Source organism: Notolabrus celidotus, chromosome 15, assembly GCF_009762535.1.
Source record: "Notolabrus celidotus isolate fNotCel1 chromosome 15, fNotCel1.pri, whole genome shotgun sequence".
In the NCBI taxonomy this organism is placed as follows: domain Eukaryota; kingdom Metazoa; phylum Chordata; class Actinopteri; order Labriformes; family Labridae; genus Notolabrus; species Notolabrus celidotus.
The window spans coordinates 3,261,942-3,285,633 of NC_048286.1; the positions used below are offsets into that span (position 1 = coordinate 3,261,942).

The 23,692-nt window shown below is 42.8% G+C and overlaps 1 protein-coding gene across 1 annotated transcript in view; it reads left to right on the forward strand.

The window, feature by feature from the left end:
- The window catches only part of lig1 (ligase I, DNA, ATP-dependent), a 95,330-nt gene that overhangs the window by 62,302 nt on the left and 9,336 nt on the right, over positions 1-23,692 (forward strand). The window contains 5 exon segments of the mRNA XM_034702970.1: positions 2,005-2,076; positions 5,717-5,861; positions 6,370-6,452; positions 9,614-9,766; positions 19,509-19,562. Coding sequence (XP_034558861.1) covers positions 2,005-2,076; positions 5,717-5,861; positions 6,370-6,452; positions 9,614-9,766; positions 19,509-19,562 — 507 coding nt within the window.

Here is a 23,692-nt window from a genome sequence, read left to right on the forward strand (position 1 = left end):
GTTATGTCAAGTTAAATGATTCATGTGTTAGTGTTAGTTACGTTTTCTCTCTCTGTTTCTCCTCTACTCTGCTAATCCACTGCAGGAGCCTCACTGGTCAACAGAGCTGTCAATCATGACGTCACATCCTCTCTTTATGACATCAAATAACTAATTTAGAATAAAACTGCAAAACAAACAGATGCAAATTGTGTCTATGTGGTTTCCAGTAGGGAAGAAAGGGGTTGGTTGTCACACTTATTACTGTTTTGATGATTGCTCATCATCAAAACATCTTTCAATAGTCATTCCTACATTAAAGTGAAGCTTAAGGTGTCGGCTTGAAATGTGTGTCCCTCTCATTTTCCAACTCATTGTAACAAAGAGGCAATTAACTATCAAAGACACTCTGACACATTGTGACAACCAACCCCATCACTGGGATGGTTGTCACACACTATGGGGTTGGTTGTCACACACTATGGGGTTGGTTGTCACACACTATGGGGTTGGTTGTTGTCACACACTATGGGGTTGGTTGTCACAATGGTGTTTCAATGGGATACATTTTTTTTAAAAAGGCAAGAAGGCAGAACTAAATTTGAAAGTTTAATTGCACTGACAAGTGATAGGCCTACATAACTTAATGCATTTTAACATAAAACGAGCAAGGACCATGAACAGGAAACACATCTTTAGGCCAGCCTATATAACAACATAAAGAACACAACAAATAGGCCTAACAATAATGGCCTACTCAACTAGGCTACATGCAGTCACTGTCTGAGTTACAGTGATGGTAAATGTAGGGTCTGCACACTCCAACTCATTTCACCATGCATGATTTTGCCAACATAGGGGTTGGTTGTTACATGTGACAACTAACCCCAAAGAGAATGTGACGACCAACCCCAACTGGAATTTTTTGCCAGCATCAAGGCTAACAACCATCTAACAACTACTTAGCTAGCTAATACAAATCTAAACTCTAGCTTTCCCCTCACACTTTGTAAGGGTAACACTTGTTTTGTTATAAACCCATCGTTTAAAAGCCTAGAAGAAAAACACTGAGGAGCTGAATATTTACAATTTGACATGAAAAACACAAAAAAAGTCCTCACACCTCAAGTTTAGCTGTCTTACTCCAGAGAAGACTATGTAGGTGAGCTCTGATCCTAAATGTCTATACCCCATTTTGAGAGACAGTGCCCTCTGGTGGCGAGATATAACGAGTGTGACAACCAACCCCGTTCTCCCCTACTTCCGGATCCAGCCTCATGTGGATCCTTGATGAACTGCAGTTTTTAACACTTCCGCATTGGACTCATATTTTTAGACCGGAGGTTGCCGCTTGCATGTAACGTGTATTTTAATTGGATAATAAATGGTGGAGGCGGGCTTTAGGACCGTTACTGCAGCCAGCCACCAGGGGGAGCTCTAACAGGGGTTGCTTCACTCAGGGTGTTGGTTCAAAAATGCGTGAATTTAAAGTCTGTGGTGAAAAGCAGAAAAATCAAATACAGGGAATGAAGTTTGACGATTAAGTGTGTTCGCAAGAGAGATTTCTCTACATGATTAGGATTGAGTTGAGTTACATGGTCTGACAGTTTGGTCGATATTACTGCGTGCTAATGTATTTGATCTGGTTCCCACAAACACCGGGCCGGCTCTTTTTTCCTAACATAAAATGAGTTAATGAGCGGGATGAGGTGCAAAAAAAATCAGAGCGCTGTAAAGGACGAAGATGCAATTGGAGTGAAGTGTTTTGCTGGAAGAGAGAGGGATGAGGACGGAGAGGAAGTGTGATGTTGTAAAAAAAAAAAGAGGTGGAGGTGAGGCTGGAAGGCTGCGCGATTAAAAGCAACAAGATGAACGGGAGAGAAATCAAAGCGCTCTTTGTAACAAGTCCCAAGGTTGGATGTAGCGATTTGTGAATAAGATGCTTGTATTTGCATATTTTTGTCAAGGGAAAAATGTTAAAATGTGTGTGTGTGTTTGTGTGTGTGTGTTGATGTTTCCCTGCAGGACGTGGATGCCTCGGAGATCAAAGTCCAAGTGTGTGTGTACGCTTTTGACCTCCTCTACCTGAACGGCGAGGTAAGGCCCTTTGCTGATGATGAGGAAAATATTACCCAGGGATCTCTCCTCGCTCCTGTTGTCATTTAAAATTGGCGTGTGTGTGTTTCTGTGTGTGTACGTGTTTATTGTTTGCGAGCGTGCTCGTTGCACCTCCGAGATGCAGACAACGTCCCTGAATGCCAATGATGGTGCTACTGGAGGCCGTAACTAGATAATGATTGTAATGCTCATTGTAATTCAAGCGGAGTGTGTCTGAGTGTGTGTGTGTTTATCTGAGACTGTCTGAGTCTGTGCGCAGGAAACAGAGAGTCTGCTCTTTTTTTTATAGGCTGTGTGTGTTTCTGTGTTTGGGAGATTGAGGGTGTGTGTGACTCCATTCAAATAATACACAGTTTTTAAGCTAATTTCCTAAAAGTCAGCCAGAGAAAATGCAAATGAGTGAATGTTTGTATCAGCCAATGAGACACCAGTGTTCCCAGGTGGATGTAAACAAAATAACAGAATTAAAAGAACAACAGTGGCTCTTTAAGTTGCTGCTTCCAACCTAATACAGCATTTATGTAAATGTTAGGGAATAATTTGTCTCTGCACACTTTTAGTTTGTCTTTTTCTGGCAGCTGTCCCTCGGCTGTGACTCCTCTGTCCAATCCCCCTGTGCAGTCTCAGTGAGATCTGTGCTGCCGGCCTGTAGAGGGCCGGTTTTTCCCTCAAGATCGACACCAGACAACCAAGGTCACGTCCTTGGTGCTATGTTTAGGAATTTGCTAGGTTTAAAGACCCTGAGGACGAGATGAGACTCACACTTCAACACAAATCACACAAGTTTGTTTTTTATGTTTACAGTCAAAGTTTTTGTACATGGAGGTAACAAATAGAGTTTATGTGCACCAGTCTTCAAGCTGAAACAGTGTCATGTGTTTTAAAAGTACCAAACATTTGTTGACTATTGATGTTACAATCTGGCTAAAGTCAATGCAGATGAGCAAACAGCTGCAGTCCCCCCAGTGTCCACTAGATGCTGACTGCAGAAGCCGTAGAAACCTCTGTCAGAACCATACACAGAATAAAACACGGGCAAAATCTCAGTGACACCACCCATTGGCTGCTGAAGCATAAAGATAACGGTCGCCATATTGGAAATGCGCCCTCCGCCTAACTTTCGCGCTCACCACAGGCAACGAGGCGGCGATGAGGCAGGGCCATAAGCTTCATACTGCTGCTGCCTGTTCACCAACATGCCATGCACTTAATTCTGAACATTCTGCATAACTCTCAGCAAGTGGAGTTCCAACATTGTGACCGCCATCTTTGGGCCTCACAAAGCCTCCTCAGAGACCAATGTGTGGTGTCACTGAGACTACATTCATGTTTTAAACAGTCCTTCCATCTGGAGCTATTAGAAGCAGATGAAAGCTTCAAAACTCACCATCAGAAGTTACATTTTCCTTTTAACAATAACAAAAGACATCTCCAACAATGAGCAGACTCTCCCTGCTCAGCACCAAGCAGCAGACAGCTCCAGTTATCATCCAGCCTGTAAACCTAACAGTGCATTTAGCAATTAGCTTATGTTTCCACTCTCATGTGTGCAGAGACCAAAACAGAGCTAAAAGAAGAATGAATGGAGTCACATAGACCGTAAAGTCAGATAAGCGGCTTTAATTTAAAGCTTCTTAAAACAGCATTTTGCTGTTGCACTTTTTTATTCATCTTTATTTACTTAGTTAGAATAATGATATTCTAATACCAAAGAGGATTAGGGCTACTAGGAAAATGTTTACAGAGGTAAGGCAGGTAAAAAAGAAGTCTCAGAATTCTGGATAATTCTGGAACAATGATGGGTTTAATTTGTTAGAAGCTGTAAAGGGAAGCTGAGAAAAATGTCAGAATTCTGACTTAAACAAAATTCTGAGGCAAAATTCTGAATTCAAGACTTCTGGGGTCATAGAATTCGGAGACAAATGTCAGAATTCCAGGATTCTGACTTCTTTCTTGGAATTCTAGAATTCTGAGATCAGAAGGTCAGAATTTTTAGTTTTCTGACCTCAGAATTCAGTGATTAGAGTCAAAATACCGGAATTCTGACTCAAAATAAGTCTGAGACAAACATCAGAGTTCTGGAGTTCTGCCTTCTCCCTCGGGATTCTAGAACTCTGAAATCAAAATCAGAATTCCTGAATTCTGACATCATGGAATTCTGAGACCAAAGTCAGAATTCCTGAATTCTGTCTTCTTGCTATGAATTCTAGAATTCTGAGACAGAATTTAGAATTTTCATTATCCTGAAGTCATAGAATTCTAAGATTAAGGTCAAAATACCCGAATTCTGACTCAAAATAATTCTGCGACAAATGTCAGAATTCTGCCTTCTCCCTCTGGATTCTAGAACTCCGAAATCAAAGTCAGAATTCCTGAATTCTGTCTTCTCGCTTGGAATTCTAGAATCCTGAGATCAGTCAGCATTTTCAGTATTCTGATATCATAGAATTTTGAGTTTAAAGTCAAAATTCTGAAATTCTGTCTTTTCACTCAGTATTCTAAAATTCTGAGATTAAAGTCAGAATCCTGGAATTCTGCCTTCTCCCTCGGGATTCTAGAACTCTGAAATCAAAGTCAGAATTCCTGAATTCTGTCTTCTTGCTATGAATTCTAGAATTCCGAGACCAAATTCAGAATTTTCATTATCCTGAAGTCATAGAATTCTAAGATTAAGGTCAAAATACCGGAATTCTGACTCAAAATAATTCTGAGACAAATGTCAGAATTCTGCCTTCTCCCTTCGGATTCTAGAACTCCGAAATCAAAGTCAGAATTCCTGAATTCTATCTTCTCGCTTGGAATTCTAGAATCCTGAGATCAGCATTTTCAGTATTCTGATATCATAGAATTTTGAGTTTAAAGTCAAAATTCTGAAATTCTGTCTTCTTGCTCAGTATTCTTAAATTCTGAGATTAAAGTCAGAATTCTGGAATTCTGACATTTTCTCAGCTTCCCACCATTAACCCCATCATAATATTTGCAGCTAATCTTCCCCATCAAGTTTGTATTCCTTTTCTTCTGCTACAGTTTGCAGGGCGCACATTAGTGCTGCTGCACAGGGAGAAGGAGGAACTTGTAAGAGCCAGAGCGAGTGCTCACAGTTTCCCCAAAGACTTTTAGGGTGTGTTTAATGTTGAAGACTTTGTGGTCATTTCATTAATTTGCTTCAATGCACAAACTCCCTGAAAGCACAGAAGGTAGGAGGCTGCACACACGGGCTCATTGTGCAGCTTAGACTGTGTGTTTTCTGCCCGTATGAGACTGTACTTATGTGTGTGGGTGTTTGTATGTGTGTTCAAAGCTGTCGTGACTGTGCTTCAGTGAGCAGGCTTTGAGTGTGTGTGTGTATGTGTGTGTGTGTGTGTGTGTGTGTGTGTGTGTGTGTGTGTGTGTGTGTGTGTGTGTGTGTGTGTGTGTGTGTGTGTGTGTGTGTGTGTGTGTGTGTGTGTGTGTGTGTGTGTGTGTGTGTGTGGGTAGCTATTTGAGATGGCACTTCATCCTTGTCATTGCAAGGCTCCCAGCTATGAAGAGGAAATGGTTGTAATGACACACAGTTGTGCGATTTGTGATGATATGTCTGTTTCTCTTCCTTTCTGTGTGTGTGTGTGTGTGTGTGTAGTCCTTGGTGCGACAGCCATTGTGTCAGCGTCGGGCTCTGCTGAGAGAAAGCTTCTCGGAGGTGGAGGGAGAGTTTGTGTTCGCCAAATACATCGACTCCGACAACACAGAGACCATCGCAGAGTTCCTGGAGCAGTCAGTCCGAGGTGTGTGTGTGTGTGTGTGTGTGTTTGTGTGTGTGTGTTGTTGTGTTTGTGTGAGACAAAGACATACTTTTCTTGTTTACCTCCTGCCGCCTCTTTTTGTGTCTTGAACTTTTGTGTGCGCGCGCTAACTGTGTGCTTGTTTTCCTTCCTGCTGTCCCTGCGTGTGTTGAACCCTCTCTGTGTGTGGGTGTGTTTCGTGCGAGTTTGATTTAATTTGCGGCCTTCATGTGTAAATTGTGTGAGTGTGGTGTGTAGTAGTTGTGTATTTCCCTCTCTGCCTGCTGTTTCTTGTATCGTTGTGTGTTTGCATGAGGAAGACAGAACCTGTGAATTGTGTAATTGAGTTTTTTTGTGTGTATGATATTGAAAAAGATCAGAGAAGTGTGTTTCCAGATGTGTACAGTGTGTACATGTGAGTTGTATTCCTGTGTCCTTGTGTCTCACTCAAATGTGTGTGTAGATAATCTGCTCATTTCCTGTCTGCATGTATTCACGTGTGTGTGCGTAGACTCCTGCGAGGGCCTAATGGTGAAGACTCTGGAGAAGGACGCCACCTATGAAATTGCGAAGCGCTCTCATAACTGGCTGAAGGTGAGTGTGTCCCAGTCAGAGCTGATGAATGGAAACCTAACTGTGAGATCTTTGAGTCCGTTTGGTCAGAATCATCTCTGCATGTTTGATTTCATCACCACGGTACACAAAGCAGGAACAACAGTGTGGCTCAGAAAACTGAGAGCTGATCTATCTGAGGAGTAGTGCTGGGCGATGATTTGATAACTATAATTATCGCGATAACATTTTTCTCAATATAAATAAAACAAATGTTCGGTAAACATTCAATATAAATAAACCTGTAATTACACCCTCCAAACACTGGAAAAGGAGGGGCGGTAATGAGCTTTGAACGCTAGTTGCCACCCAACATAAGACAGAAGAAGAAGAAGACGGCATTGAACAGCCAATCATGTTGCGGGACGAGAGGTAGGCGGGGCTTAAAGAGGTTTGGAGCTGAATGTAAACACAGATGAAACGAGCGACAGTGACACTGAAGTAAACTCAAAACCTAGCAGCTCAAAGCAGAGTCGTTAGTCTGACACTGAGTCGACTCTGAGTTAACTATTAACTTCATACACTTCATTAAATCTACTTTCAGGATGTGGGTAAAGGAAGAGCACAGAGATAACTTCTGCTGTGAACATGTTTAATGTCCACGGAGACCATAGGACAACTGAACACCTAATAACCGTGATGCATTCACTGCACTGTGGGAAACAACATCACTCTGCCTGTAACCCTTAGTAATCTTAAAGAGGAGAGCACAACTCAAAACAATACTCTATGAACTGATACACAGAATACAGTTTGATATATCTTCTTTGTAAATTCAAATCAAATCAGAAATGATGGATTCAAGAAGTTCATCAGAAAACTAAATCCAGACAAAAGCTAACAGACTGTCTTCAACTTTCACTCAGGAACAAAAATCGGACTTAAAATTTAAATGAATCATGGTTTGATATACATCGGGATAATTATCGATATCGACTGATATGAAAAATGTCATCGTGATAACGTCTTTTTCAATATAGCCCAGCACGACTCAGGAGGTTCCTCCCCTCCCACTAACAGGCCGTGTCTCTCCCGCCTTCAATCACAGGGGGCTGATTTTCACCTTACAATCAGTTGTAACTCTGCAGCTCTTCAGTCAGGCTCCTGAAGAGTCCTGGTGAGCTGCTGCTAATGTTAGCTCAGCTGGAAATGTTTGAATCTCGGCCAGCACATGAAACTCTGAAACACGTGCAGCTCACAGATAAAAAACAGACTGATGGAGGTGAGAGTGGACCGTGTGTCCCACAGAATGACACCTGAACTCTGAGGTCATCTACATATTAATGCTTTCATTTGATTAGTTTATAACTTAGGTATCAGAATCCATCCAGCCATCCATTCTCTTCCGCTTATCTGGGGTTGGGTCATGGAGGTAGCAGTCCAAGAAAATTGACCCAGACAGCCCTCTCACTAGCAACACTTTCCAGCTCCTCCTGAGGAATCCCGAGGCGATACCAGACCAGGCAAGAGATATAAACCCTCCACCGAGTTCTGGGTCTTCCTCAGGGCCTTCTACCAGTTGGACGTGCCCGGAACTCTAAACTCCTTATCAGATGCCTGAACCACCTCAGCTGACTCCTTTCGACACGGAGGAGCAGCGGCTCTACTCCGAGCTCCCTCCGGATGTCCGAGCTCCTGACCCTATCTCTAAAGCTGAGCCCAGACACCCTTCAGAGGAAACTCATGTCAACTGCTTGTATCCGAGATCTTATTGTTTAGGTCAAGACCCACAGCTCATGACCATAGGTGAGGGTTGGAACGTAGACCGACTGGTTAATTGAAAGCTTTGCCTTTTGGCTCAGATCCCTCTTCACCACGACGGTCCAGTACAAACTGCTGACGCTGCACCAATCCGCCTGTCGATCTCACGCTCCATTTTACCCCCACTCACAAACAAGACCCTGAGGTACCTAAACTCCCCCACTCGGGGCAAAGACTCGCTCCCCACCGGTATCAGAATCAGAATCAGAAATACTTTATTTATCCCAGGGGGAGGGAAATTCAGTCATCACAGTTGCTCTATACACAATAAGTTATACAAATACAATAATAAGCTCTGTAGAAAATAAACACATGATTGAAGTCCCCGAGATCAGGAAGAGGGCACTCTGGTGGTCTGTCCGGAGATGAGGAAGAGGGCACTCTGGTGGTCTGTCTGGAGATCAGGAAGACGGCACTCTGGTGGTCTGTCTGGAGATCAGGAAGACGGCACTCTGGTGGTCTGTCTGGAGATCAGGAAGACGGCACTCTGGTGGTCTGTCTGGAGATCAGGAAGAGGGCACTCTGGTGGTCTGTCTGGAGATCAGGAAGAGGGTACTCTGGTGGTCTGTCTGGAGTCTGGCTAAGGCAGCGTTGAGAACGTTGGGCGCCGTAGTCTGGTTGGCAGAGGGGGGATGTAAACAGCTACCAGTATGACATGTGAGATCTCCCTGTGCAGATAATATGGTCGGAGGTCCACAGCGCTCTCGCTGCTATCCCGGTCTACCCGGACAGTCTGGAAGCCGTCAATCGAGACGTTGTGGTCGGGAATATCCTGATGCAGCCACGTTTCCGTGAAGCACATTATGCTACATTCCTGAAACTCCGTCTGACTCCTGGCTAGTCCTGTTAGCTCGTCCATCTTATTAACCAGAGATCTCACGTTGCCCATGATGAGAGAGGAGAGACACGGCTTCTATCTCCTCTCCAGAAACCTCTGTCTCCTTAGACCAGCTCTCCTCCTCTTGGCTCTATGTCTCCTCTGCCTTTATGCGTCCTGAATCTCCAGAGTTCTCCAACTTAATTTAGTTGGAGGTTTTGTAAGAGTCCCTTTAATCATCAGAACAGAAACAGGTTCAGTTTTTCTGGAGGACTCAAAGATTTCAGGATCAGCTTGTTAACGTTTACAGTTGATGGTTTAACGGTGGTTTCGACATTCCACGTCGTTAATGAGAAATGTGAGTGTGCCCTCTGGCTTTTCATTTAGGCAGACTAAATTGGTAACATTTTACAATCATACTTACCCGGTTTGTTAATATTGAAATCTCTCCGCTCCAGTCGTGGAATAGAATCAGATTTTCATTGTGCTTTAATAATCTGTTCAGACTTCTTTTACTTTTAATGAGATCTGAAGAAATATTGTGCTGTTGTCTCCGTCCCCTCAGCTGAAGAAGGACTACCTGGAGGGCGTGGGCGACACCGTGGACCTGTGTGTGATCGGAGCCTACCTGGGGAAAGGCAAGAGGACGGGTACTTACGGGGGCTTCCTCCTGGCCTGCTACGACGAGGAGAACGAGGAGTTCCAGTCTGTCTGCAAGGTGTGGGCTTGTTTGTTCTCCACTCACGATGCTTTTGATTTACTCCTAATTAATTATCCACAAGGTTCCCTGGTTGTGAGTTTTTAGAGTAGCAGAGCTTATTTAGATGATCAGAATTTGCATATTTCTGCCTTCTTTTCAGTCACGAACACAAATGTTTCAATCACAGCCGGCCTGGCCCAAAATAAACATCTCCACTCACTCACACAGGTTTAATAATTCACAGCTCCAGCATTTGTATCGACATTTTCTGGCAGCGGTTGAATCCAGAGTTCAAAATGTTAAACTATAATTTACTTCCCCCTCTGGCAGTCTGTGCATGCAAACACATGACGTATGGGAGGTAGGCCTGACACAGACTGAACCAGGGTGTCTCAGTGACAGAGCGGTGTGTGTTTCTCTCAGGTACTCACACTAAGGAGCTTCAGCTGATAGTGTTTTCTGTTCCCGTCTGTGCGTTTGCTGCAGGTTGTTTTTGTGTGTGTGATAGATTTGAGGGAGGACTGACAGTTCAGAAATGCACACACACTCTGAACACACTGGAGGAGAATCTTTGTGTCTGTGTGAGGAAGCGTGACCGGGTACATCTGAGGATAAGCATGTATAGGAGAATGCGTGACCACTTGTGTGTATTCACGTGTGTGTGTGTCTGAGATGAGTAAGACTTCACAGCAGAGCATAAATTCCTCCGTGCAGAAACCTTCCTTTCTCTCTGTCAGTAACTTTTATGTCTTTATCCATGGAAAAGGGATTTAGCGAGCGTCGAGCTAACACATTCTCACCACCTCCACCCGCCACACTTTTATGTACTTACACAAATTCACACCTGGGAGCTCTCTGGTACAACCACAGCGTTCTGCTGCTGGCCGCCGAGCAGCTCCACTGGAAGCAGACGGAGGTTAGAGCGCCTGTTAGATCATCGTGTTAACGTTTTCAGGCAGTGTTTCTGGTTCTCCCCTGTTCTCAGGCGCTTTCTTTTCAAAATAAGAGCGCACTGGAGGAGGTTTTCACTCCTGAGATGGCCATCCTGGATCGGTAAAAGATTTTGTTGTTGCATTCAGAAAACACTTTGGATGAGACCGCTTGTCTTGTAAAATGTGAAAATCTGTGTAGAGCTCAGTAGAGACGTTATATGATATACTGAATGTCTGAGTCATGATCCATGAAGATCTTTTCCATAGTTTTCTTTAAGGGTGTAGATAATCCAGATCAGATGTTGCTGTTTCATCTCTTTACTGCTTTACACAAAGGTTTTAATTACAAATCTGCAACAGAAATGAGTCTAAAGGCTCAGAAACACTCAGAAAACAGACCTTAACACCTTTACACACCTGAGTCTGCAAGCAAACCATGTCACATCAGTTCATCAAGTGTTTCTACAGTTAGCAGAGCTAGCACCACCAGCCTTCAGTCCTTGCAGGTTAACATCCACATGCTTTTACCTGTGTAAAACCAGACACAGCCTACAGTAGGGATGTAAGGATGTATCACAAGAAGGTTCAAAATCGATACAAATAAGGATGGAATAAAATCCATTCAACAACATTTGTATCTGTATATTATTTTTAAACCGGACTGATTCTGACCCGGTTGCGCTCCCGGCTGACACCGGACAATATACACATGCTTATTTTTCTCAATAGGAAGGAGAAAACTGGACACTGAGTCTAAAATCTGATTCTGTTCAGTTGTCCTGTTGCAGTAAATCCACATGTTGTAGTCTGAGTCTTCACTCTATGACCATGTGTCCACAGAGATTATGTAATTGATTTTGGAGGACGTGCACGTCAGGCTACCTGCTTATATCGGACCTCCACCAGATCTCTATCTGGTCCGTCTCCGATCTGCTGCGGTCCAGCTCCCTGCTCTCTCGTCCGTTGCGTTTTCAGCCTGGAGCAGGACCTCCGGACAGCTGGAGTCATGTGACTGAGGTTTTCCTGCAGTAATTACTGAATCAAGGATTCTCCTCCTCCTCTCCTCATCCATGTTGTCTTTCTGGTCCTCTGAAAACCTCTGACCTGTTGATTCCAGGCCTGGCTCCGCTCATCATGACTTTGGTTTGTTGTTGTAGTTAAGTGAAATACGATCTGGTGATAACACAGAGTGTTTTATTCTGAAAATTAACCGGATGTTTTCATTTTGTTTTGGTGAAACCTGACTTCCTGTCCCGCTCCATCTGCTCTGTTGAGATTGATGCGTCGTGCTCCAGCATCTGAAACACAGCCGGAATGCAACGGAGCGGATCCAGTGGAAGTTAACACATTGACTAGAATAGAAACCTATCAGATCCGGTGCTGTGACGGATCGGAGATGGACCGGACACAGATCTGGTGGAATTTGTCCGTTAGATCTCTGCTTTGAGACAGGGCTACGACGATTCAACGCAGAAGTGTAAAGCAGGCTTTTAGAGACCTAATGACGTTGAACAAGAGAAGTGGAAGCCCTCTGCTGTTAAAAAACGGTACTGTGATTCATTTTTCATCTCATCAATATGTGTGTATCCATTTTTAGCTGCGTCACACACTAGTTTTACATCCCTGTGTGACATCTTGAGTCCAAACTTTAAGATCCTCTTCAAAGCGTCTCTCTACTGCATTCCTTTAAGAGCCACAGTGACCTGTAGAAACTAAACACACACATTTTATTCGTGGCCACATTAAGTTGGAAACTCAAACTCTTAATTCATGATGTCCCCTGGCTGGTTCTTCTATCTGATCTCAGCTCCGCGGATAACTTGGCAGTTACAACTTGTGCTTTCCTGAAGTCGTGCTGGTGCCGCACCGACTCCGTGCAGAGCAACTTTACTAATCTGTGGAGGCCTGCAGTCTCAGAAAAGAGAGACAGAATCAGTTCACTTTGTAATGAAACGGTAGACTGACGTGTTTTGCTCGGCCTCCGTTTGCTTCTTACATAAAGCTGTAACGGTGTGGATTTAACTGTGTTCACTTTATGTTATACAAACACAAGGAAGGGCTGCTGGAACCTAACTAGTCCTCCTTTGAGGTGCTCACTGATGATCCTTTACATCATGTGCATGGCGTGTTTTGTTCTGCATTTCCTTCTTTTCTTCTCTTCAATGTCAGTCCGAAGAAACAAAGGCACAAAAAACTCCAGACAGCCTCGATTTGAAAGGCTCCACAGCAGCTGAACGCAGACTGTAGCCCACATTTCCATTTCCCATATGGAATCTCAAACTATACGTCCGGCTGAAATGTCCTTGAGTCCGACTCGAGTCCTCGTGTCCTCGGCACATCCAGGAGTCCGCTCACATAGACTCCCCTCGGAGAATAAGAGGGACACTAAATGAAAGCAGAAGGACAATTAGGTTAGAGCCACAGCGGCAGCTTGTTCTTTGACTCTCAACATTACTTTAATTGTTACCTGTTGTGTTCACTTTGTTTGGCTTTTACAAACATGCAGAGAGAAACCAGGAGCCAAGGAAAGTGCATCCACTCAAACAAGATATGTTCTATGAAATACTTTGGCTTCAGAGGATCTGTCAATCAGACTTCATCTGTAATCTCTTTTCATACAATATTTTAACACAGTGCTGTAGATTAAGAATAATCATAGGAGTAATAGAAGAGAATACATTTAAAATACAAAAAAAGACCCAGTAACCCAGCCCACAATCTATATGCAGGGTTCACAACATGATGTATAAAATAGTAACAATAGTAATAAAATAATAAAAATGTTCATTAAAGATATTACTAATAAAAATGTTAAATAAAAATAGTTATAACGATAAAAATGATAAATAATGATAATAATAATAATAATGTTGCATAAAAATAAAAATAATAAAAATAATTAATGATAAAACGTAAATAAATAATATTTATAAAAATGTTAAATAAAACAATAATAATAATAAAACATGTAAATAAAAATAATAATTATTGATTTTTTACTTATTCTCTCAAATATGCTCTATGTGATAATAATAATATAATAATAATAATAATGATAATAATTTTAAAAATAATAAAATAAATAAATTAAATGGAAAATGAAATGTTAAAACTTAAAGCTAGGGTTGGTAGTCTCGGTAAACCAGCATGAATTTGAATGTAGCATTTCCTCATGACTCCGTCTAACCCCTCCCCTCCTCCCTCAGAGCTCCTCCAAAACAACGCCCACCGCTCACATACACTAGCGCCGCTGATTCACGACCATATGATGGTGACTGATTCAAAACTGGTCCTCACCAAAACATTCTCATAGTGAAAGTTAAAAACACAAACAAACATGGCTGCTGTTAGTACTCACAACTATCATGCTAGCATTATCCAGTTGTACCGGTGACACGATATCAGGAGAAAAGTTATAACACATATATAATACTGTAACAGCTCTACTGTTTGTTAAACGTGTTCAGTGTAGATGCTCTTAATTCCTACAGTGTTGACGGTCAGTGAAGGCATCAGGAGAGGTGTAGAGTGTGTGAGTGGGAGAGAGGAGAGGAGAAGTTCTTCATTCATTCAAACATTGATTGTTGTTTTGTTGGTTGGCGTGATCACGGCCGACAGTGACCGGTTATTAAAGATCAACGTGTTCACGAATCGGCTCGTCATTACTACAGCGTCCGGACAGACGCTACAATAAATATATATTTTCTGTAGGACTTACTGAACGTCATTAATTATTCTGCTTGTTGGTGAGAGCTTTTTAGACTCTGATCCGGACTACAGTCCCGAGCAAAGCACCTCATCAGGTCAGAGGGGACAGGCCCGAGGACGAGCGAGAGGGGCAGTAAATAGAGTCAGGTGAAGTAGAGGCAGGAGACGGGGACTCGGAGGAGTGCACGCCGGGGAAATGTACGCGCAGGAGGAGGGCAGAACGGCTGGACGGGATTTGATTGGTTTAAAATTTGGGGAGCCAAAAAACGGTGATTGGTTGGTGTTTTCCCAGGTTTACTCCGGCTGTAGATAGCAGCTTTTTTTTTCACTCTTTTTTAAGAACACATCATGTAATGATTACCATCAGGACATAAAGATCATTTTAACCAGTATGACAAAAAGTGTATCTAAATCTGATTACCAACCCCAGCTTTAAGATGGGAAATTAACCTCACCAAAATAAAATGAAATAATAATATAATAAAAAATTAAACCAGTAAAATAAGCTAAGATGCTTCACTTAGGGTAGATACAGCAAAGTAAAACAGAATAAAATATTAAATTGTCGAGAGATAATCTGTAAAAATCATGAGATAAGATCTAATTAATAACTAAATAAATAATGAAAGAATTCACACTGAATTAATCAAGAAATACAAATTTAAAAAATGACTTCATTAATAATATATAAGTGTGTGTGTGTGTGTGTGTGTGTGTGTGTGTGTGTGTGTGTGTGTGTGTGTGTGTGTGTGTAATAATTTAAAATGAGACAGTATATATTCAAACGGTTCACTAAGATTTGACATAGATAATAAATCAAGTTAGATGCAATAAGTCTCAGTTAAAGCGAGACTAAAAGGTCGGTCTGAGTTTTGCTGTTAGAGAAGTTGATGCTCTGTGCAGCCCTCAGATCTTCAGGTAGGGTGTTCCACAGACGTTGGCCCTGATGATAAAAAGCTGCCTCCCTGTGAATCTCTGTTCTAGCTTTTGGCACCATTAAAAGTCCTCTACCTGAAGACCTGAGGGCTCTCACTGACTCATATGATAAAAGCAAATCTGATAAATAAGAAGGAACAGGACCATTAAGATATTTAAAAACCATCTGAGCCAAACATGAACTCTTTTAAAAGTCAGCCACTCTACATTCTCCAAACACAAGTATTAGCTCTTATGAATGTCTGCAGCTTTAGGGCGGAGGAATGATTTGCATACCTGTGTGAGTACTCGTTTCAAAAAAGACAAATCAAGAAGCAGCTTCTCAAAAAGAGACTCAGAGTGAAGCATGCCATCATTACAAAAACAACTCAATGTTAAAAGCAGATGGAGAGGCTGCAGGTTATTGACCTTGTCTCTGTCTCTCTGAGCTAAGTGGAACGATGGAAAGGGCTTTGACTTGTTGATGTTATCAGTCTCTCTCGTGCAGTGCTGCAAGATCTGTTGACTTTCTGGCACGAGCATCGTCATTTCACTTCGTTAGAGAGCGCCAGCCTGTAGGAAACGGCATCGTAACGGGGATATGATTGCAGAAGAGTTCACAGATGAGGATATGTTTATCGTTTTGGCTGAGTCTGAGATGTTTAGCTGTTTCTAATTCTGTAGAAGTACGACGCCAAAGAGAGTTGCAGCAGAGCGGGCTGAGGTTGCTACAGACAAAATAAGAGTTTCCTTATCATTTTGATGCCTTATCTGATCTGCATTAACTCTAGTGTGCACCTCTCAAAGTCAGGACTTTAGCAGGAGGGATGCACTGATTCAGAAAGTCACTTTTTTAATAACTGTTGTTTCTACTTTTATTTGTGGTGTCATTAACTCCTTCATCAGTGACCTAAATTAATCCTCATCAAAACAATATCCTCTAAGCTATCCCGGCCTTCATTACACTGTATTAATATGATTTTGTGTTTAAATGTTCTGAACCTTACAGGAGGTTAAAAACATTACCCTGCCACCATTAGAGCTCCTGTGAGAAGAGTGGAGCTGGTGATGAAACAGAAATAAACAGCTGTGCCTCTTTATGAGCAACAGAAACAAACCAGACCACCTGCAACAAGATTAATGACATTAAAGAATGTCTGTAGTGTCTGTTATTCAGGCCTGTGATTCGCTGTGTTAGATCAGGTGACTGACAGCATGCCTTAAAATTCACAATGAGTGCTGCAGTTCACATTTGTCAGACGGCATGAGGAGATTTTTATGTCTGAAAACATCTCAGGACAAAGAGATCAGAGGTGTCACTTTGTAAGAACCAGGGGGCGCTGGTGGCCTTGTGGTCTAAAGGTGCATTTTGACCAGTTCTGCAGGTCTTTTAGCCCGCAGAAATACTTTCCCCTGAACTAAAAGGTTCCTGTGCCCCCATTGTTGTCTGCGTTTCGACCGTGGGCTGAAGTCCCGGGTAGATTGTGTAAATCAGGCCAGTGACATATGGAGAAAAAAAAAGAGTGAATGCACTACACCACCAGACCAGTAGAGGGCAGTAACACAAAGAGGAATACCATTCATCACAGATGACACCATAGAAGCAGACGGACAGGCAGGTATCATTATGAGCAACACAACAGTTAGCCTGTTAGCATGAAGAGACTCAGCTGGCACTGTTTTAGATGGTGCTATATTTCATCACAGATGGATTCACTGAATCAACACGTGAGAGGAGATAAGCCCGAGTAGCAAAGACGTTTCAACACGGCTTTAAAATCCTTTTGAACTCAAAAAGCCGTGGCAGAGATCGACCGGTGTTTTGGTTTAAACAGCGACCCTGTTAACTGGAGACTTTCAGCCGGATGCATCCCTCATAAACGTCTTTAGACGATCATTAAATATCTGATGAGGATATTTTGAAATCTTAATAAAAACTAAACTAGTTTGCATTCCCAGGAACTCCCTCTGTGTTTCAACAGCTGTGTAAACTCCACAAACACTGACACGTTCAGCTGAAGGTCTCCAGTTTACAGGGTCACTCTTTAGACTGGAACACCGGGAGCTGACAGAGACGCATTCACACATATCAGGCTCAGAGAAGACCAATGGAGTATTAAATCAAGTGACTCACAGGTGTGTGTGATGCTACTGTGAAACAGAAACACTGCGGATACTCTACCAATCAGAAACGTTCAGCATTGCAGGTCCCGCCCCCAAAGATCCTGAATAAGAAGTACTATGCCAGAGCGGGGACTTTTCAGGGTTTCCCAGGACTATATTTAGACCCTGGTAGCTGGTGTTGAAACATGCATAATGCACATAATGCACATAATGCACATGCGGAACGCAAAGGGTCCCAAGTTCCTGCGGTTGAAATACACCTTTTGGCCACTGTGGGCGCCAAATCATAACAAATAGAAAGTTCCTCATGGCAGCTTAATTGATGCAGTGCAGCAGACATACATATCGACTGATACTTGGATACACAGTCGTTCTTTCTCTACAAGGGAATGAAAAAAGGAGTTTGCAGAAGTGTAGGTTGAAAATCCTCAAAGGGGAGCGCTTGGTTAACTGAGTTTGTGAAGCATACAGCAAAACCCAACGTATGCATTGTTTTCTGTCCTTACCACTTGACTGATTGATTCTTTTAATGACCAGAGAGCCAAGCTGGTGGAATTTATTTTCAGCACAGCTGCAGGTTCCAACATTACATTTAACAATAGACATAGAAACATAAATGTACAGTTGTACACTTATAATAATATTAATAATAACTACTTATATAGCATCTCTAAAAACAAATGTTTACTAAAATAATAAATGGAAAAAAATACATTAAAACAATAAATAATCAATTAAAATAATCAAATAAAATGTAAACCAATTAATTATTTGGATAAGAACTAAAAATAATAATGAAATAGAAGTGAAAGCAGTCAGAAGGATGAAGTCACATAAAGTCAAGTCTGTTAAAATGGGTTTTAAGAAGAGATCTAAAAGATGTCACTGACTCTGCGAGCCTTATCTCCTCAGGGAGGTCGTTCCAAAGTCGAGGGGCTCTGATGGAGAAAGCTCGATCCCCTTTGGATTTGAGCCTTGTCTTTGAGCCAAAAATGCCCCCCCCCTGAGGATCTAAGGCCGCGAGATGGCTCGTAATTTATTAGCATTTCTGCGATGTAGCTCTGGGCCAGACCCAGGCGAGCTTTAAAAGTGGTCAGTAAAATCTTAAAATCTAAAACGCAGAGGAAGCCAGAGCAGAGAAGAGAGGACAGGAGGGATATGATGTCATTTGTTAAAACCAGTTAGAAGCTGGGCTGCTGCGTTCTGGACCAGTTGGAGGCGAGAGAGGGGTTTATTGGTGATACCGGGGAGGAGGGAGTTACAGTAGTCTAGACGGGAGAATGAGTGTGTGAATAACTTTCTCCAGGTGGACTTGTGACAGAATGGATCTGATTTTGGAGATGGATCTTAAATGAAGGAAACAGGACTGGACGGTTTCCTTGATGTGGTGATTGAAGATTCATTCTGAATGGAAAGTGACTCCTAGGTTGTGGATGTCAGCTGACTCACATGCACACCTGCACTGATTGAATCAAGCAGCTGAGGGCTCTGATTAAACACAAACAGGTCTTTGTGATTCTCTGCACAGAGAGAAGCTGCCTGCAGAGCCGCTCTCTCAGTCTCTGTGAAATGGGCGTTTCATATAAGGTCTCACTTGTGTCAAATGCCCACCGGTGCCTTGGTAGGGGACTTGGCCTGGCCAGACAGATAAAACTGAATCCATAAAGGTGTCACAGTTGAATGAAACACCTCTAAACCCTCCTTGTGGTGTCAGGCAGCTTTAGAGACACAAAGCTTCCGGTGGACACCTCCTGAATCCACCTTCGGAATAAATCTGAGCACTGAAAAATGCTATATTTGCATGATACACCAGCCTTCTTTTCCCTTTCCCTTTTTGTGCATGTCAGCCCGCCAGGTGATTCTGGCGTCTCAGCGGGCTCAGGTCTTTTGAGAGGTGACATGACGCTTCAGGCGGAGCACGCAGACAAGCCGCTCGTCGTATAGAGGAGGATTTACTTGCCGTTCTGTGTTCAGCAGCTGCCAAATGTCTGCTGCCTCACCACCAGGGAATATGTGCGTGTGTGTTTGTGTGTGTACATCTGACGGTGTGTGTCTTTCTTATCTCTTTTCGTCTCTTCCAGATCGGGACAGGCTTCAAGGATGAAGATCTGGAGCAGCATTACAAGTTCTTAAAGGTAAAGTGGCATGTTGTTTGACTGTTGCACTCTCTCACTTGGTTAAAATTCACAGCTCAACACTCGTCTCCCTTCATTGCTGCCCTCGTTTTTTAAAATCAGGTTCCTCATTTATTAATCTGTCACTTTCAGGGTGAAAAGGGCAAAACCAACGTGGGGAGCCCTTTTTACTCCTCAAACAATCCCTCTCACATTAAAGCCCTCCTGTATTCAGTCTTTCAGGACAAATGAGGACTCTTATACCGATAATTGACGACTAGTTTGCAAATGTACCAAACATGCGACTCCAACACCGCAGTGGTTCTGTAATGAACGCCTCCAGGTACCTTTTGAGTCGCCAAAATGAGAGAAGTCATAGAAATGAGCTCATGTATTAAAGCAAATGTGTTTTTTTTATTTCCCCCAGGCTTTTCATCACTCTGTCAACTGTCTGAACATGCATCACATCACCTCAGAGAAATCACAGAAACATCAATAATTTGGCTTTAAAACACTCGTGTTTGTTTGCAAATGTTTGAGTTTGCTCCCGTCCTCTGGGGAAGTTTTGGGCAGAGATCATAAACTAGCTCTGATTCTCCAATGAAACTGCATCCAGAGTAACTGCATGCCGTCGGGTAATGAATGAATTTCTTTTTCAATTTTCATTTGAAGAGGTTTGTTCCAGAGCAGCAGAGCAGCGGCGGCGTTTGAAGAAATTGACAACCGCTCCCTAAAAACGATAACTGTTGTGAGAGACACAATTTGACGGTTACACGCTGAATATAGAGGAGCTGTTCCAGGAAGAGGAGAAGGGAGGGCTTCATGAAAGTGACTAAAGGACCGCAGGGAACTTTAGCTCTGAACTACCTGCGTTTCAACTGGAGGACCCAGGGTCTAAATTTAGTTCTGGGGTAGTTAATCTCCCCTAAAAAGCCCCTGCTAGGGGGGTAGTACTATTCAAAGGTCCTGGGACTTTCGGGGGGCAGGGCCTGCAATGCTGAACGTGTCTGATTGGTAGATTAACCGCAGTGTTTTTATTCCTCCCTCCGTCCACAATAACATCACACACATCTGTGATTCACTTGATTTCTCTTTCTTTCATTAGGTTTTATTTGTTCTATCTTTTTTGTATGTGTGTGTACTTTTCAAAAGAAGAAGCTGTGATTCTCTTGATTTAGCAGCTTGTAACAGTAGTCTTCTCTCAGCCCACCGTGAATGCGTCTCTCCCGGTGTTCCGGTTTTAAAAGTGACCCTGTAAACTGGAGACCTTCAGCTGAACGTGTCAGTGTTTGTGGAGTTTACACAGCTGTTGAAACACAGAGGGAGTTCCTGAGAATGCAAACTAGTTTAGTTTTTATTAAGATTTCAAAATATCCTCATCAGATATTTAATGATGGTCTAAAGATGTTTATGAGGGATGCATCCGGCTGAAAGTCTCCAGTTAACAGGGTCGCTGTTTAAACCAAAACACCGGCCGATCTCTGCCACGGCTTTTTGAGTTCAAAAGGATTTTAAAGGCGTGTTGAAACGTCTTTGCTACTCGCGCTTATCTCCTCTCACGTGTTGATTCAGTGAATCCATCTGTGATGAAATATAGCACCATCTAAAACAGAGCCAGCTGAGTCTCTTTATGCTAACAGGCTAACTGTTGTGTTGCTCATAATGATACCTGCCTGTCTGTCTGCTTCTATGGTGTCATCTGTGATGAATGGCACCCCTCTTTGTGTTACTGCCCTCTACTGGTCTGGTGGTGTAGTGCATTTACTTTTTTTTCTCCATATGTCACTGGCCTGATTTGCACAATCTACCCGGGACTTCAGCCCGCGGTCGAAACGCAGACAACAATGGGGGCACAGGAACCTTTTAGTTCAGGGGAAAGTAGTTCTGGAACTCTTGGTCAAAATGCACCTTAATTATGAAACGTGCAGCAGCCTGGGATCTCTCTGAGTCTTGAATAACCTTTAAAGATGTTGTACAGGTTATAGTTTGGAGCGAGTGGAACAAACTGCTGCTGTGTGCAGAATCACAGTGATTGAGAAGGCGGTCGAACTGTTTTTTTTCCTCCCCCCCCATTGCAGCCGGTACTGTAGTGCTTTGTAATGAAGCCCTCCATCTGAAAGTGATGGATGGTGAATTAAGGCGAGCCTCTGGTGTGGCCGTGTTGCTTTGGCTGCAGTGCTGCGAGCCGATGGGACTCGAGACACGGACACGATTGGCTCTTTTCTCACTCCACTGGGTGGCGAGGGCCTGCGTGCTGCAGCGAGGGACTCACTGATCCCTTTTGTTTTTCCTGCTCTAATGTGTTTTCTGATACAGAACTCAGGATTTTGGCTACTTCAGGTCTCACACCAGCGCTCCTTTCTCACAAACCCAGCACAGCGCAGCATGAGAACACTCTTAAAGACAGAACGTTTAAGTAGATGAAAGCTTCTCAGATGTAAATGTTGATTTTTTTAATGTTGTGTGATCTTTGGATTCTTTCAGTGTTAGATGGATGAAACAGGAAACCTACAGGCATCACCTGTGCTCTGGGACATCATGTCACATTTTCCATGTTTGTCTTCTGATAGAAGGAGGAGAGCTTCATTTAAATGGCTCCCAGCTAAAACATACAGCAGACATAGTCTTCATCATGGCTCAAAGATCAGACTGTCTGTCATTAATTCTTTGCAGAGGGATGAAGGAAACAGATATTCAGGAGCTGATACAGATGATAACCTGTTCCTGTTTTACAAATCTGTTTGTAAAAGTCTTCATCCAGCCACTGGGCCATGACACTCTGCACACTCACTGAAGTCCATCTGTCTGTGGTCAAACTTGTGTCCCTTGTTGGGGCTCAGACTGTGAGTGTGTGTAGAGATCACATCGTACAGGGCAGATAGAGGAGACCCAGGATACTGTTCCAGATATTAGCTGCTGAAATCTTTGATCTTGAAAACGATTGGTCATCAAGTGAGGAAACTCTCTGATTCTGTCCTCCACAGTTCCAGGGTTTGGGTTCTCTCATGTAAACTTTCTACACTTCTGAAATGTAATGCTAGCTGTGGCTACTTCTGCTTCGTATTTCTTCAATGCATCTTTGCAATCACTTTTCAGGTGACATAAGATTTGTTGTGTTAATACCACTGTATAAATAAAGGACGTAGTATCTGTGATGTCACCCGTCTGTTTCTGAAGCACTGTTTCGAAGCCAATCGGCGGCCGAAGCCATTTTGGAAATATTGAATTCAACATAACTGTCAGGCTAGTGTGACGTAAAGAGGCGGGCTTTGAGCCTCCTAGCCAACAGCTACAGCAGGGGTGTCAAACATAAGGCCAATCCGATCTGCAGATGACTTCCCAAACTGAAAGAATTACAGAGAAGACATTAACTGCAATTTAACAATAAAAGTAACTGCTATATCAGATTTGTCCTCTGGGGGTTAGTTACAATCAAAGTGCTGATGGAGCGCACCTGAACGACGCAGGTGACAGGGAAACTTGTGTGCTTGGTGTGTTCGCAGCAGGTTTCAGGGCTTAAAGAATATAATGTTTGGCCCCAAGATGAGACTCTTAATGGCGAAAAATACAACAGCTAATTTTGTAGAAAGATAGTTCATGAAATGTGAACATTTTCAGAATGGACTTGTACTTTTTTGCACTAAAACAAAGGAAAACATTTGGAGTTGTCCTTTTTAGGTTATTATGTTATGATGTTACTTGTCCGGCCCACTTGAGATCAAATTAGGCTGTATGTGGCCCCTAAACAGAAACTGGTCTGACACCCCTGAGCTAGTGTTCCTGCCTGTCAATCAAGTCAGCTGTGCCTCTCATAACGGAAAACTTGTAATCTAAATATCTTCGAAATTGCTGCGTTATGAAAAATTCACCCCGGTACAGTGTGTGCCGATCGAGAGATGACCTATCAAGGCTACACTACACTTGTTTTTTGAACCAGGCTGTAAAGATAAAAAGATCAGCTTTTATGAATTGGTGTGTATGTGGTTTCTGGTACTTCCGGAGCCAGCCTCAAGCAGATCCTCAATGAACTGCAGTTTTTAATACCTCCGCATTGGCTTCAATTCTGGTGGCCGGAGGTTGCAGCTTGGTTAAAACTTGAGGACTTTTCTTCTCCTCTCTGAACACTTCTTGCAGCACATGTTTTACAAGTA